General features: G+C 41.7%; 1 protein-coding gene across 6 annotated transcripts in view; it reads left to right on the top strand.

Moving 5' to 3' along the window:
• The first annotated feature begins 283 nt into the window (after nucleotides 1-283).
• The window catches only part of GATB (glutamyl-tRNA amidotransferase subunit B), a 59,268-nt gene continuing 46,119 nt past the window's right edge, over nucleotides 284-13,432 (top strand). For all 6 annotated transcript variants that reach the window (XR_013842369.1, XR_013842370.1, XR_013842371.1 and 3 more), the window contains exons 1-3: nucleotides 284-471; nucleotides 3,163-3,313; nucleotides 10,732-10,845. Coding sequence is in view for 2 of the 6 variants with exons in the window: in XM_079990463.1 (XP_079846589.1) it covers nucleotides 320-471; nucleotides 3,163-3,313; nucleotides 10,732-10,845 (417 nt within the window). In the remaining 4 variants the exon portion in view is untranslated. The remainder of the gene's footprint in view (nucleotides 472-3,162; nucleotides 3,314-10,731; nucleotides 10,846-13,432) is intronic.

Genomic DNA, 13,432 nt, shown 5'->3' with positions numbered 1-13,432 from the left:
TGTTTTGTACTGCCCTAGGTTCCTTTTGATTCCAGACCACAGGCACCTAATTTTGCACCCCACCCGCCCAGCTGCCACCAGAGGGAGCGTGAACCATCGGCCTATATCCACCGGCAGGAACGGCTGCAACAGATCAGCTCGCCCTCTCTCCGTACTACTCTCCCCATTGGACTTAGAAGGGATCCGTCGCGGTGCACCACGGGAAATGCTTTTTTGCTTCCCTTCGTTTCCTCTAGTCGGCGCGCGGTCGGGACTGCATTTCCCAGGAGGCGCCGCAAGAGGAGGTGGATCACCTGACGCCTCACAAACTCCGAGCAAAATGGCGGCGCCCGTGCTGCGGCGCTGCCGGGTTTGGCTCGGGGCTGGGCATCGCAGCGTCGGGAATGTCGCCGAACTGCGCGGCCCGGAGAGTCCGGTGGCCGCTAGCGCGCTCTGCCGGAGTGCGAAAGAGATGACAGAGAAGCATAAACGGTACGACAGGGAGGAGGAGTAACCGGGCTGGGTAGAGGAAGGACTCCTGCTGCATATTCTCGCTTCCATCCCTTGCAATGTTTATTTGTGCTTCATGCATTTCGTCTCCCTAGGGTGATATTCTGCGTTTTTGTCAGCCTCCCCCGTTCTCTTTTTTCCCCACTTTCACGACGCAGAGTAATTTTTAATCTGACTGTCGCAAAGGTCTGGATAGGAGCGGTAGTAGAATAAGGTAGCTAACAAACCGCAATCCCTGGTCTCCCCCACCCACTGCTCCACACAAAAAAAGCTTGTTTCTCAAAGTTTAAAATAAAATGAAGGTTTATACAAATAGACTGAGGACCGTGTCAAAAAGTATACATTTCTTACCCATTTTTAAAAACCCAGTACTATGGGTTTTTAAAAAGTGCAAGTGTTCCTTTTACCAGTGGCACAAGTTTGTGGAGAGCAAAATGTGCAGCACCTGGCATACAGGAGACGGTTCTTAACTCAATGGTAGAGCATCTGCTTTGCATGCAGAAGGTATTGGCTTCAAGTCTCCAGGAAGGACTGGGAATACCCCATTAGAAACCTTGGGGACCACTACCAGTTAATGAAATTAGTACTGACCTAGATGGACTAATTGTCCGATTCAGTGTAAGGAAGCTTCCTATGTTCCTATGCATGCATCACAAAAAATAAATATACAGTACGTGCAGATTGGATTATGATGTCTGTACATCTACTTCCTTCTTTTCCTATAACTGTATAATAAACGATACGTTTGGACGTTTGGAGCAGCCTTTAAATTGCAGTTTCAAGCACACATGAGAAACTGTTTCATTAAAATCAGCTTGTTGTGGTTTTTAAGCTATCTACAATACAACAAAGAGTCTTGTGGCATATTTAAAAATTAAAATATAGACACCAGTTTTTTGTGGACTAGAGTTTACTTCATCAGATGTGTCACCGGAGTATCATTCAGTCAATAAAGTCAACTCCAGTCCACAAAAGCTAATAAAACAATAAATTTGTTGGTCTTCAAAGTGCCATGAGAGTCTTAGTTGGTGTTGCAGTAGAAACCACAAGCGTAGCTATCCCTCTGGAAATTACACTAAGACAGACATCATGCCAAGATCATGGTGCTCTTTTATAGAAGGTACAATTTGGGATTCCCACCCAATCCTGTAACCCATGGGTAAGCAAACTAAGGCCTGGGGGCCGGATCTGGCCCAATCGCCTTCTAAATCCAGCCCATGGACAGTCCGGGAATCAGCATGTTTTTACATGAGTAGAATGTGTCCTTTTATTTAAAATGCATCTCTGGGTTATTTGTGGGGCATAGGAATTCATATTTCCCCCCCAAAAAATATAGTCCGGCCCCCCACAAGGTCTGAGGGACAGTGGACCGGCCCCCTGCTGGAAAAGTTTGCTGACCCCTGTGTAACCTTTGTGGCAAAATATGCCATTTTAGTTCTAAATGCATGTTGTTCCATAATTTATTCTGTAAAGTTCTGTTGAATAAATATCCCATGGATGGGGAACCTGTGGCCCTCCAGCTATTGTTGGATTTCAGCTCCTATAAATCTGAGCCAGCCTGGTCAGTAGTCAGGGATGATGGGAGTGAGAATCCGGTAACACCTGCAGGGCCACAGGTACCCCACCCAGATATATATATATATCTTTTGCATCCTTTTCCCCCACCGATACGTTTTGAATTTAAGCAGAATAGTAACTTAAAACAATATTCAACAATAACTCCTAATTACTTTTTATAATAAATGAGATGAGAATGGGAAGCTCACTTTGTTTGAATAATTCCATTATAGAGAAACAGAACTTTGGTCTTGGTTGTCTTAATGTCTTAATGTTTGAAAAAAGCACTATATTTGATGTATTTGCTTAGAGCTTTTCTGCTTTCCTAATCTCCCATCTTGATCTAAGTACTTCTGTCATAGCTACAGCGTAAGCTTGACTTCACCAGTGAAATATGATATTTGTGTCTTTTCTTTGTACAAGTCCAGATAATTACTTCCAGAACCTGTCAAGCGGTTCAGGCAGTAAAGGTGACTGTTCTCTTGCTCATATAAAGATTATGGATGTGAGAGCTGCAATTACTTTTCAGCAGATAGGAAGGGGCTTGTTCTTCCTGTTCAGAGAACCATCTCTTGAGTTGAAAAGATGATTTCTCTATTTCCAGACTACTGATGTTTATGCTAATCCAGTACTAATAGTGCTCTGTAGACCCACCTTTCCCAGCTTGAAAGTGACCATCTGACAGCATATGCATAATTGAATATGCCACCTGTCTGTTGGAGATTTCTCATACATAGAAGGATATCAATTAATATTTATTTTCTATTTCATAGTCTCCACTGGGTACAAAATTGGATACCTGTCCAACAAACCCTTTGTGGATAAAATTAACTTCTGAAATGCTCTTTAAATCAATGTAAGGCTTTCAGGATGTGGGTTTCTTTTTGCCTTCTAACATGCTGCTTTTTGTACAATTTTCAGCTGTTTATGAAAACATTTCACAACATCTTTTGATGTTCATTATACAGCATTTGTGGGCTTGTAGTGTGCTCCAGCATACTGTTGAACTCTGATACTTTTGACATTTGTATTCACCACCACACCACACCCCAGCTGTTTTAGAAATTTGAATTGCATCAACCCAGCTAGTGAATATTTCTTTTGACTTTCTTTTAGGAATGTTCCCTGGGCAGCAGTGGTAGGCCTGGAAATTCATGCACAGATCTGCTCCAACTCAAAGCTTTTCTCTGGTTCACAAGTCCAGTTTGCAGCAGCACCTAACTCCTTAGTATCTTTTTTTGATGCTTCTCTACCTGGAACTCTACCTGTAAGTTTGAATTGAATGCTTATATTAGTGTTGAATTTTCAACAACAAAGCCTGTCTTATCAAACAGGAACAGGCAGCCACCATTAATTCTTCAGGTTTTTAAAATTATTAAGAGTCATAATGTTTAAAAGGGATACTAGACCATTTAAACACTTCTATCTAAGAAGGAACAAGCAGCTTGCAACTGGCCCTCTAATTTCCCTCTACCTTTTCCATCCACATTGATTCCTTTTTGTGTAATCTTCCCTTTTTAAATTTGTAAACTAGAGGGCAGTGCCTCTTGTCTCACTTTCTTTTTTTTAAATATTAGTATTAGCTGTTTCGGCATACAATATTTGCCTGAAAAGCAGGATACAAATATAACCACTTCAAATAAATCACCATTATTTAACAGAGCACCATCCATGTTACATGTACTTATAATAAGCTTAATAACAAAACAAAAAAAACAACATCTGTCCTTACAGCTGGCTCACATGCACCCCCAAGACTTAATAGAGATTGTTCCTTTGCTTCTCCTGCTACAACAGGGAAAGTAATATGGGTTTGGTTCTCTGGACTTGGAAGAGCCACTGGTCCACAGGCTCTGATTTTCCTTCAGCTTTAAACACTGCTAGCCTTTTACAGCAAGGTGGTGTTTCCCTGCTGCCATAGCAATCTACAACATGAGCTTCGGGTAGTTTGCCACCCGAATGCTTACTTTGAAACTTGCCCTCTGCCTGCAAGTGAGTGGAAGATTGTGAGCCTTCCTGACTGATTTCCTAACCAAAGTATAGAATTTGGCCAAGCAGTTTGAAATTATTGACTTATTTTAATACGCAAAATTAGGTTCTGGCCTTTTAATGCTCCAGCATAAGTTATTTGGCGGGATTCAGTAAGATTACCTCTGCTTGTGTTTTTCTGTAGGTATGTATAGAAACATAGGAAACTGCCTTATACCAAGTCAGACCATTGGGCCAGCTAGCTCACCATTGTCTGCTTGGCCTACTTTTCCCCAGTTCCTTACTGGAGACGCTGGGACCTTTTGTATACAAAACATGTGCTGTACTGCTGAGCCATGTCCCTCAACAAGAGACTGGCATCTGCTGCAATAAGATTATTGGATATTGAACAAGTTGCATGTGGAGAGAGATACTGCTAGGTGTGGCCAATCAGCTTTCAGCATAGTTTAGTATTGTTATATTCCTCATTTTGGACAGACTTAGTACGCATGAAGAAAAAGCCTTAAACCTACTGGGTGGTATCCAATGGTGCCTTTTGCCTTTGCATAAAGTGCTTCCATTCACGTAAGTTGGGACACCCCTATCTTCAACCGTCTCCCTCTAACCCAGTTAAGCCAACTGTTCTCTCCCTTCTAGTTGTTAATGATGGTTGAACCCAGAATGGGATACAGCAGAGAGGGCTGCAGTAAGTAGGAGGGATTGGCAAGAAATTGGTATCAACAAACCCTTTCTGGATTTAAGGGCATAAATGGATAAAATCCATTTAGACCACAAGAGGTCTAACTACATTTAACTGCCATACACGTATAACAAAACCATCAATGGATAAAATCCATTGATGGTTTTGTTATACGTGTATGGCAGTTAAATGTAGTTAGACCTCTTGTGGGAAGCAAAGATGACCTTTGTGCTATTTTTTTATTTGTAACGGAGCCTGTGCTATACAAACAAAAATTCCTGGATGCAGCTGTTGATGTGTCTTGTAGCAGGGTCCTGGGTTATGACTGAGGAACACCCATCTGAAGTGTTGTAGAGCTGTTGTCCATCAGAATTGCCTACATGAGGCAAAAATGAGTGTGTGTTGTGGTACAGTGTATTTTTGCTGTATCTATACCAATAAAGTTGTATGTTGTGAGCTACCTTGGGAGGGTTAATCCTGATAAATATAAACATACATAGCACCTTAGAAGTGCCTAGATAAAGAAATAAAGCAAAATAAAGTTACTTGTGAAGATTGTCCCTAAGCACACATGGAATATGTGTGAGGGCAGCCTGCATGCATCTTGCCATATTCTTCTGGATTTCTGTACATTTTAAGTAGAAATGGTTGTTCCTTTTACAGTTGTTCCCTAGTGAGAAATCTTGAGCCTAAGCTGAAACAGCCTTCCTTTGAGATAAGAGCTCCTGATTAGTAGTCAGCTTGATGGCTAACCTAATGAAAAATTCGTGATCTGCTCTTGTTCACCTCAAGCAGAGGCTTTTATCTGTGCAAGGAGAGGGAAAGAAAAAAATATATTTTCCTTTGCAGTTTTTGGTAGATAAGTTGAAAGTGGATATTTAAAAATGTTAGTACTCAAGTGTCAGAATGTGATATGGAATTCTATTTTTATTTATTAGTATTACTGCTTCATAGGTTTTATTTTATTTTATGGTTTTAGGCAAGAGTAATGGTACCTTCCTCGTTTTAACAGGGTACTTTACTGTGCATGAACATCTTAATGGTTGCACAATTTAGTTAATGGAGTATTATTCCAGATGTGATTTGGCATCTGTTTTAGGCTTAAAATTCTGTCTGCTTTAAACTTAACAGATGGAAGAAGTAGTCCTTTAGATACTTTAGTTGCATATGAAAATTTCAGTTGTTTTAAACACAAGACTGTTTATATTTATGCAGTAATTGCCAAACTTTCTTATAGCAGATTCAAACAACATGTTTCCCAGCACTGTTGAAGGTTGGAAAACAGACACCAGGAGATCTTCTAACTAATCATCTGTGGGGAGGACTTTTGGGGAGGTGGGCATTAAAAGCAGTCATGCAGGAGAGGCAATTGAGACTGATGCTGGGAAAGGTGAGATTTAACACTTTACCTGCATCATTGTCCTAGTCTAGATCACTCATTCAAAGCTATTATCCCCATAGGAGGGGTGGGTGGTGAGAGAACATACACCATGCATCTCTTCTGCTTTGAACTTCATTGTACTCTCAGACAGACTGAAACAAAATGGAGAACTCAAGGACACACAAGAAGGGATTGTTTTAAGTGATTTTAATGCCCTCAAAGTTATCTTTTACTTTATATGGCTGGTTGTCGTGGGAGGCATTTTTGCCAGAAGGGCAGCCCATATGTTTAGCTACAAATCTCCCAAAAAGTCGTACAGCTCACACAGAGTTATATGCCCACTGGTTGGGCATTAGTAGCAATGGTACACTGACGACGCCTGATGCACACAAAGTTGGCTGCATAGGGTTGGGGCTTGCATCCAGTTAGGGAAGATGGCCTTATACTTTGGGCTCTTTCACAGAGTTCACTGGTGTCCTCTTCCTAAAACCTGCAAGGAAACAATTCCTAATTACCACCTCACCATCCCATTAACATTCCGCATTAAAAATATTTCTGAAATCCTAGTTTTAAAGCTGGCACAGTGCATTTCTTGAGAGAGCGCTACAAATTGGGGTGTCTCCAGCTTGAATTTCGCTATACCATGAAATTAATCCCTTGTTTGGCTACATTTTTACCAAATTGGCTGTTCTGCTTTTTAAACATTGCATACTGCCACTGGGCATTTGCTGGATGGAGAGTTTGGTCATTCATGCCATGAATTTGATGTAGCGAGCAGGGTCTTTCATGAAATGGGTGTATAATATTTAGTCAGCTTAAATCTACTCGCTTGGTTACTATGAATTTTATATTGATTTCAACTTCAGTAGGTGCCAAATGAGGTCAACACTGAGACTTTTGCAATCCTAGTTGTGTGCCAACATTTTTTATAGCTGGGGAAAAGTTAAACCAGGAGAGTGTAGAGCTTAATTATTTTGAACCTGAAGTTCCATATCAATAGTTAATTAATTTAGATTAATCTGTCACCTGGGGAATGATGTCTACAGCTGAATGTTGAGGAAGAATCATTTTGTTTACTGGAAAAGGTCTTGTGTCTGCAAAGGGATTTTTTTGTGGTCTTCATTATTCTGTACTACAGTATCTAAATATTTCTTTGATCTGTCTTAAATTAGTTTTGCATTGGCAGAATAAAAAATAAAGAGCACAGTTCATTATTAACTTTGGCAAATCCCTTATGTAATTATTAATGGCACCTCATTTGAGGTAGCAAGGGATTGAATGTGATGGGTTATTTATCTGGAAGAAGGATCCAGCCCATTCACTGAACTAAACCAATACATGCACATTGATGATTAGCACTGAGAACATCTCTTTTTCCAATTTGTGCTGGTAATGCAGGACTGCCTTTATTGAATTTCTCTTTTCCACAAACGCCAATATTTGAGGGCTTTATTATGCAAGAGCTGCTTTCTAACAACACAGTTGTGGTAGATTAGTGAATCAATAAACTTGTAATAGCTCCTAAACATCTATAATAGATTTAAGTTTCCTTTTTTTTGGTGTTTTAGTTTTTTTCTGTAAAACCATGGATTTTGGGAATCCCAAATTGGAAGGTCATCCAGTCTGGGATTAAAGATCTCATCTCCTCCCCTCTCCACAGATACACAAACACACACGTTTGGCATTAAGCTGCTTTGTCAAAATTAGCCATTGGCCTACCCTAAACACACACATGTATAAACAATTGCATATTGTTGTCCTTCTTTTCTTGTAGGATCAGTATAGCAGCTGCCCAAATGTGCTTGCTTGTGCCAGTAGCAGACATATTGTTTACATACCTTTTACTGCTTACTTCCCCCCCAGGGTTGTGGGCTGTTGGTGTGGAAGCACTGAAACCCACATAAGTGGTCTGAAGCTTTCAGCTAAGTTCTACATAAGTTTTACCCTTTAAAACTCTAGAAATGCTTTTAAATAAAACAGTGATGAAACCCAAGTGGCCAAAAAAAGGGGGGGGCTCCAGTTTCATGCAGATAGCTGAACAGTTAAAAACCAATGTAAAATGCCAGGAGAGAGACAATTATGGATATTCTTTTATTTTGTAGAAGAGAAAATTTACAACTGACACCAGAAACACTTCCTGCATAGGAAACTATTATTTTGACACTAAAACAATTTAATACTTCAACAGTGTTGGCAATCTCTCATTTTGGTCAACAAGTCAGGACTAATTGGATCCCGTTCTGCTGTATACATTTCTGCTGTATTTTACACATTTTTAGGTTAGGCTCAACAGTTTTCTCAAATGTATAACGAACACCCAAGAAGCCATACCAGTTACACAAAAGTTTTAACAGCATCCTAGATATTTGTTTGTTTGTTTGTTTGTTATATGTCATTTTCCTTCAAATGTATGTCTGTATCTCATTACCTCACTAGATTCAGATTTTGGGTTGCTTCTGTTGTTGTTTAGTCGTTTAGTCATGTCCAACTCTTCATGACCCCATGGACCAGAGCACGCCAGGCACTCCTGTCTTCCACTGCCTCCTGCAGTTTGGTGAAACTCATGCTGGTAGCTTCGAGAACACTGTCCAACCATCTCATCCTCTGTCGTCCCCTTCTCCTTGTGCCCTCCATCTTTCCCAACATCAGGGTCTTTTCCATGGAGTCTTCTCTTCTCATGAGGTGGCCAAAGTATTGGAGCCTCAGCTTCAGGATCTGTCCTTCCAGTGAGCACACAGGGCTTAAGAATGGATTTCCTTAAGAATGGATAGGTTTGATTTTCTTGCAGTCTATGGGACTCTCAAGAGTCTCCTCCAGCACCATAATTCAAAAGCATCAATTCTTCGTTGATCAGCCTTCTTGATGGTCCAGCTTTCACTTCCATACATCACTACTGGGAAAACCATAGCTTTAACTATATGGACCTTGCTTCTAGGACTGAGTTAATTCTAAAGCCAAATCATTAAATTCCTTGGGGCAGGGGACTAAGACTTGACACATATCATAGCCAAGTGGTATATATCTCAGGAAAGATTTGGAACTGTATGTCCTATTTACAGACTGGCTTTTTGTTTGGAAAGGGCCATTGCTCAATGGTAGAGCATCTGCTTTGCATATGCATAAAATCCCAGGTTCAATCCTCAGTGCCACTGGGTACGGCTGCGAAAGTCTAAGAAGAAAGAACCACTGCCAGTCAGTGTAGACATCATTTTATTATGTGGACCAATGCTCTGACTAAATACAACACAGCTTCTTACATTTCTACACGTTGACGCTCCTGTCCTAGAAAGCACGGGCATTACATCCTCCACGAAGAAAGCCATGGTAGAGGGGAGGAGGAAAGAAAATGTTTGAAGTGGAGGAAGTTCCTTGCAGAACAGCAATAATTTCTTCATCTTGCTATTCCAGACATCTATACTATGATGGAGCACAGAATAATGGCAGTTCAGCTGCCATTTGAAATCGGTGACAATAGGCACACTTTGAAGCTCCATGTTAAAGGAAGCTTGGTGATTTCTTTCCGTTTAATTTAAGGGAAGGATGGAGAACTTATGGCCCTCCGGATACAACAGCAACAGCGTTGGACCATTGACCATGTGGCTGGGGCCGACAACAGAATTGGAGCACAACATCTGGAGGGCCGCAGGTTCCCCAAGCCTGACTTAAAGCTGTATTAACCTGGCCTGAACAAATAAATACCCATGTCCTTATATTAGAAGAATTTTGGAAATCTGATTTTGAGCGTTATCAAATAGTCAGTCTGAGTGTCCCCCTCCCCTTCCACTCCAAATCCTGAGGATTTGGAAGGTGAGTTGGCACATAAATAAATTGACATCCCTTGGCATGAGAATGGAGAGTAGGGCCATGCCCACAACATACACTGAAAGCACTGTTATATGACTTTAACAGTCATGGCTTCCCTCCAAGAATCCCGAAAACTACTTTAAGGGTGCTGAAAGTTATCAGGAGGCCCCTCACAGAGCTACAGTTCCCAGCACCCTTTGAAGGAAGCCGTGCTTGATAAAACAGCTTTAAATATATGGTGTGGATATGACACTGGATTTCACTTTTATTTATTGCTTGTTATGAGGCTTATCTGTGCCCCACAATCAAAAATGATTTTGTGCAGTGTCAGAAATTACACTTGCTTGCTGCTTACCCTCTGTGTATCCACACTTTTCCTTGGTCTTTCAAATCCAAATGACACAAAGAAAATGCCTGGAAAGATGTCCCATGTTGCTCTGGTCCTCAGTTGCCTTCTGAAGCATCTGAGCTTTACTGTAGCGCTATAGGAACCCCTTCCTGTGAGTTGACCCTTGCCTGTTTTTCACTTACATCAGTAGCTGGCAAGGGTGGGAACCAAAACCTTAAACCTGAGATGTGCCATATGTTCAAAGCATGTTTCTATCCCTGAGCAGCAGCTTCCACCCCACTCACTCTGGCATGGGAAGATACTCTTTTGCATAAGGCTCCAGCGTTTTGCTGCTGAGGCTGAGCTTCCCACGCACGAAAAAGACAGATAATGCTTCTTGAAGGCAAGCAAAGTGGAATGTGCGTTGTTTAAAAGGCAGTGTGTGGGAGAGGCATTTGTTTCATACTGGGTATCTGAATGAAGTCATCTGTCATGTTTCTTTAGGTTCTCAACAGGAGATGTGTAGAAGCCGCAGTGATGACGGGCCTTGCGCTGAACTGCACCATAAACAAGAAGTCCTTGTTTGACAGGAAACACTATTTCTATGCAGATCTGCCTGTGAGTATGTATTGAGCTTTGTCCCTCGGCAAATCGGAAGAGGGGCAAGCCTGGAGAACTGATGGGGAAAACAGGCTGGGAGAAGAGATGGTTTTTTGTTCTCTGCCACTGTTTTGCCCATCCAAGCACTGAGCCCTGATGAATAGGCAGCTGTAGCCAGGCTCTTTCTGATTGAAGGTGATTGTCCTGATTGCTGACTGCAGTCCTGCGCCTCATGTTTCCAATGGCTTTGGATAATTAAATTGAGAGAAGGCGCTGCTAGGGCCAGACTTCCTCTATTCCCTCTAATTGTCTGTTAGGGTTAAGACAAACAGTCTGATATTGATCTTTGCGTTTGAAACGAATGTATTACAAATCTGCATTATGGTCCTGTAGACATCACAGGCATTAGTTCTCGTTACTTTAAAGGCTCTGAAATGCAACATCCTGTTTTTACATGTTGCTGGTCGCAAAAGCAAATGAAGAAGACTTTAAAAAATCATGCAGTTATTACCTGCTGATATTACACATGACGCTTATATTAGGACCAGACTTGCTTTTTCAAACGTAATGAGGCAAAGCTCAGATCTAAAGTGAAACCCGTCCGTTCAAATTCATCAAACAGTCAGGATTTATTGTTTTAAAATTTAAATGGGGCCTTTGTTTTTCCTTGAAGCCACAATTGTAATACTAAAGATCCATGATAGTTTTTTCTGCTCTCTGCAGAAAATACCTGCATCAGGAGTGGAGAACCTCCAGCCAGCCTGTGCCCACCTGGCTATTTTGGGGGAGCCATGACCCACCTAATATCATGCATCCATTTGAAGAAGCAGTTTGGATATGTGCACTGCAGTGCGCCTTCAAACCTCCATTTTGTGGAAACGTGAAGGAACAGCACAAGGGCTCTTTGAAAGCCCTTTGTAAACATTCCTGCGAGCAGTGTGGATTGTTTACTAAAGACTGTTTGAAGGTCCTACCAATATGGTATTCAGAGGGCAGCATCACCTGATATCACTATAAGGTGAGGTGATTGACAAGTGGTTGGCCTCACCTACTTGGCAGATTTGGCCAGACTAGGTTCCCCACCACTGCCCCATATTCTGGGGATGGGATGAAATGGTAGGGAGGGAGTATCTCCTTAGAAGTGTTTAGTAAGAAAGCCCCCTAATAAATTGCTGTCATTGTTGACTTCTACACCTGTATAAAAACCTTTCAGGGTAGATTAGATTAAGAGATAGAGGTTGCCAAAGGTCACCTAGGCTAAACTAAACATGAAGTGGGAGATCTCTAATCAAATCACCTGGCCTTTTTAAAAGTATAAAATCTGCCATGGGGAAGGGTTGTGGAGCTGGGGAAAAGGTGTTTATCCTTCCTTGCTCTGCTGTTTTCTCAGTCAGAACTACTGGTCCTGAGGCTGATGAGGGCTCCACTGGGAAGAGGTGCAGTATGCACATGCAGAGACCACAAGTGGTTTTTAGCCTAAAAACAACGAGGGCGGGAAGCCATGTGGTTCCTCTTAAACCTTAACAAGTGGGTGGGGGATCCATGATTGTCTACTTTGACTGTTGCAAGTTTATATGTGAGTGGGAATTTGAAAGTGTGTTCATGGTACCGTATACAAAGACTGTATGAAAATAAACAACAAAATTCCATTCTGGGTGTTGATTAAAGAGATGTTGACTGCCAATTCTGTTTGTTATTTTTTGAGCATTTTAAAAGGGGTTCTGCTTGTGGTTCAACTTGAAATAGAAGAACCATCCAGCCACTCATTAGGGTTTGGAGTTTCCCTTTGAGGTTCACACACACAAGCCTTAATTTTAGCCAGGGCTCCCTATAATTTAGCCCCACAATCTATATTTAGTACAATCACATATGACACACATATGACATATGACTGCAAGAAGATCAAACCTCTCCATTCTGAAGGAAATCAGCCCTGAGTGCTCACTGGAAGGACAGATTGTGAAGCTGAGGCTCCAATACTTTGGCCACCTCATGAGAAGAGAAGACTCCCTGGAGAAGACCCTGATGTTGGGAAAGATGGAGGGCACAAGGAGAAGGGGGCGACAGAGGATGAGATGGTTGGATAGTGTTTTCGAGGTTACCAGCATGAGTCTGACCAAGCTGCGGGGGGCAGTGGAGGACAGGAGTGCCTGGCGTTCTCTGGTCCATGGGGTCACGAAGAGTCGGACACGACTAAACGACTAAACAACAACAACAACAACAACAACATATGACACACAAAAGGATAATAAAGTATTATTACACTGTAACAAAACAATAGAAGTCACATTTTGTTAGCTCAAAACACATGCAGTCTGCCCCTTTTCTCTTGCCATACTGTGTGTTAAGTGCGCAATGCCCAGTTTGTTACGAGGGGGAAATGGGGTAGAACACTAACGCAGGGTGTGACTTATGTGAAGGGGAGAGATAGCAGGCGGGAGAGGATACTTGACCCTTCTGTCAGCCAGTTCAATCTTACTCCCCAAGGTTGTTTTTCTCATGCAAAACTGCCGTAAGCTAGCATTATCAGAGCCTGTAATGAGATTCATAGTTTTATTACACATGTAGATAAGATAAATGCTACTTTGGAGATCTTTGGACGGTT

The sequence above is a fragment of the Podarcis cretensis genome (genome assembly GCF_951804945.1).
Source record: "Podarcis cretensis genome assembly, chromosome: 9".
NCBI lineage: Eukaryota > Metazoa > Chordata > Lepidosauria > Squamata > Lacertidae > Podarcis > Podarcis cretensis.
This window is presented reverse-complemented; position numbering and strand designations above follow the sequence as displayed.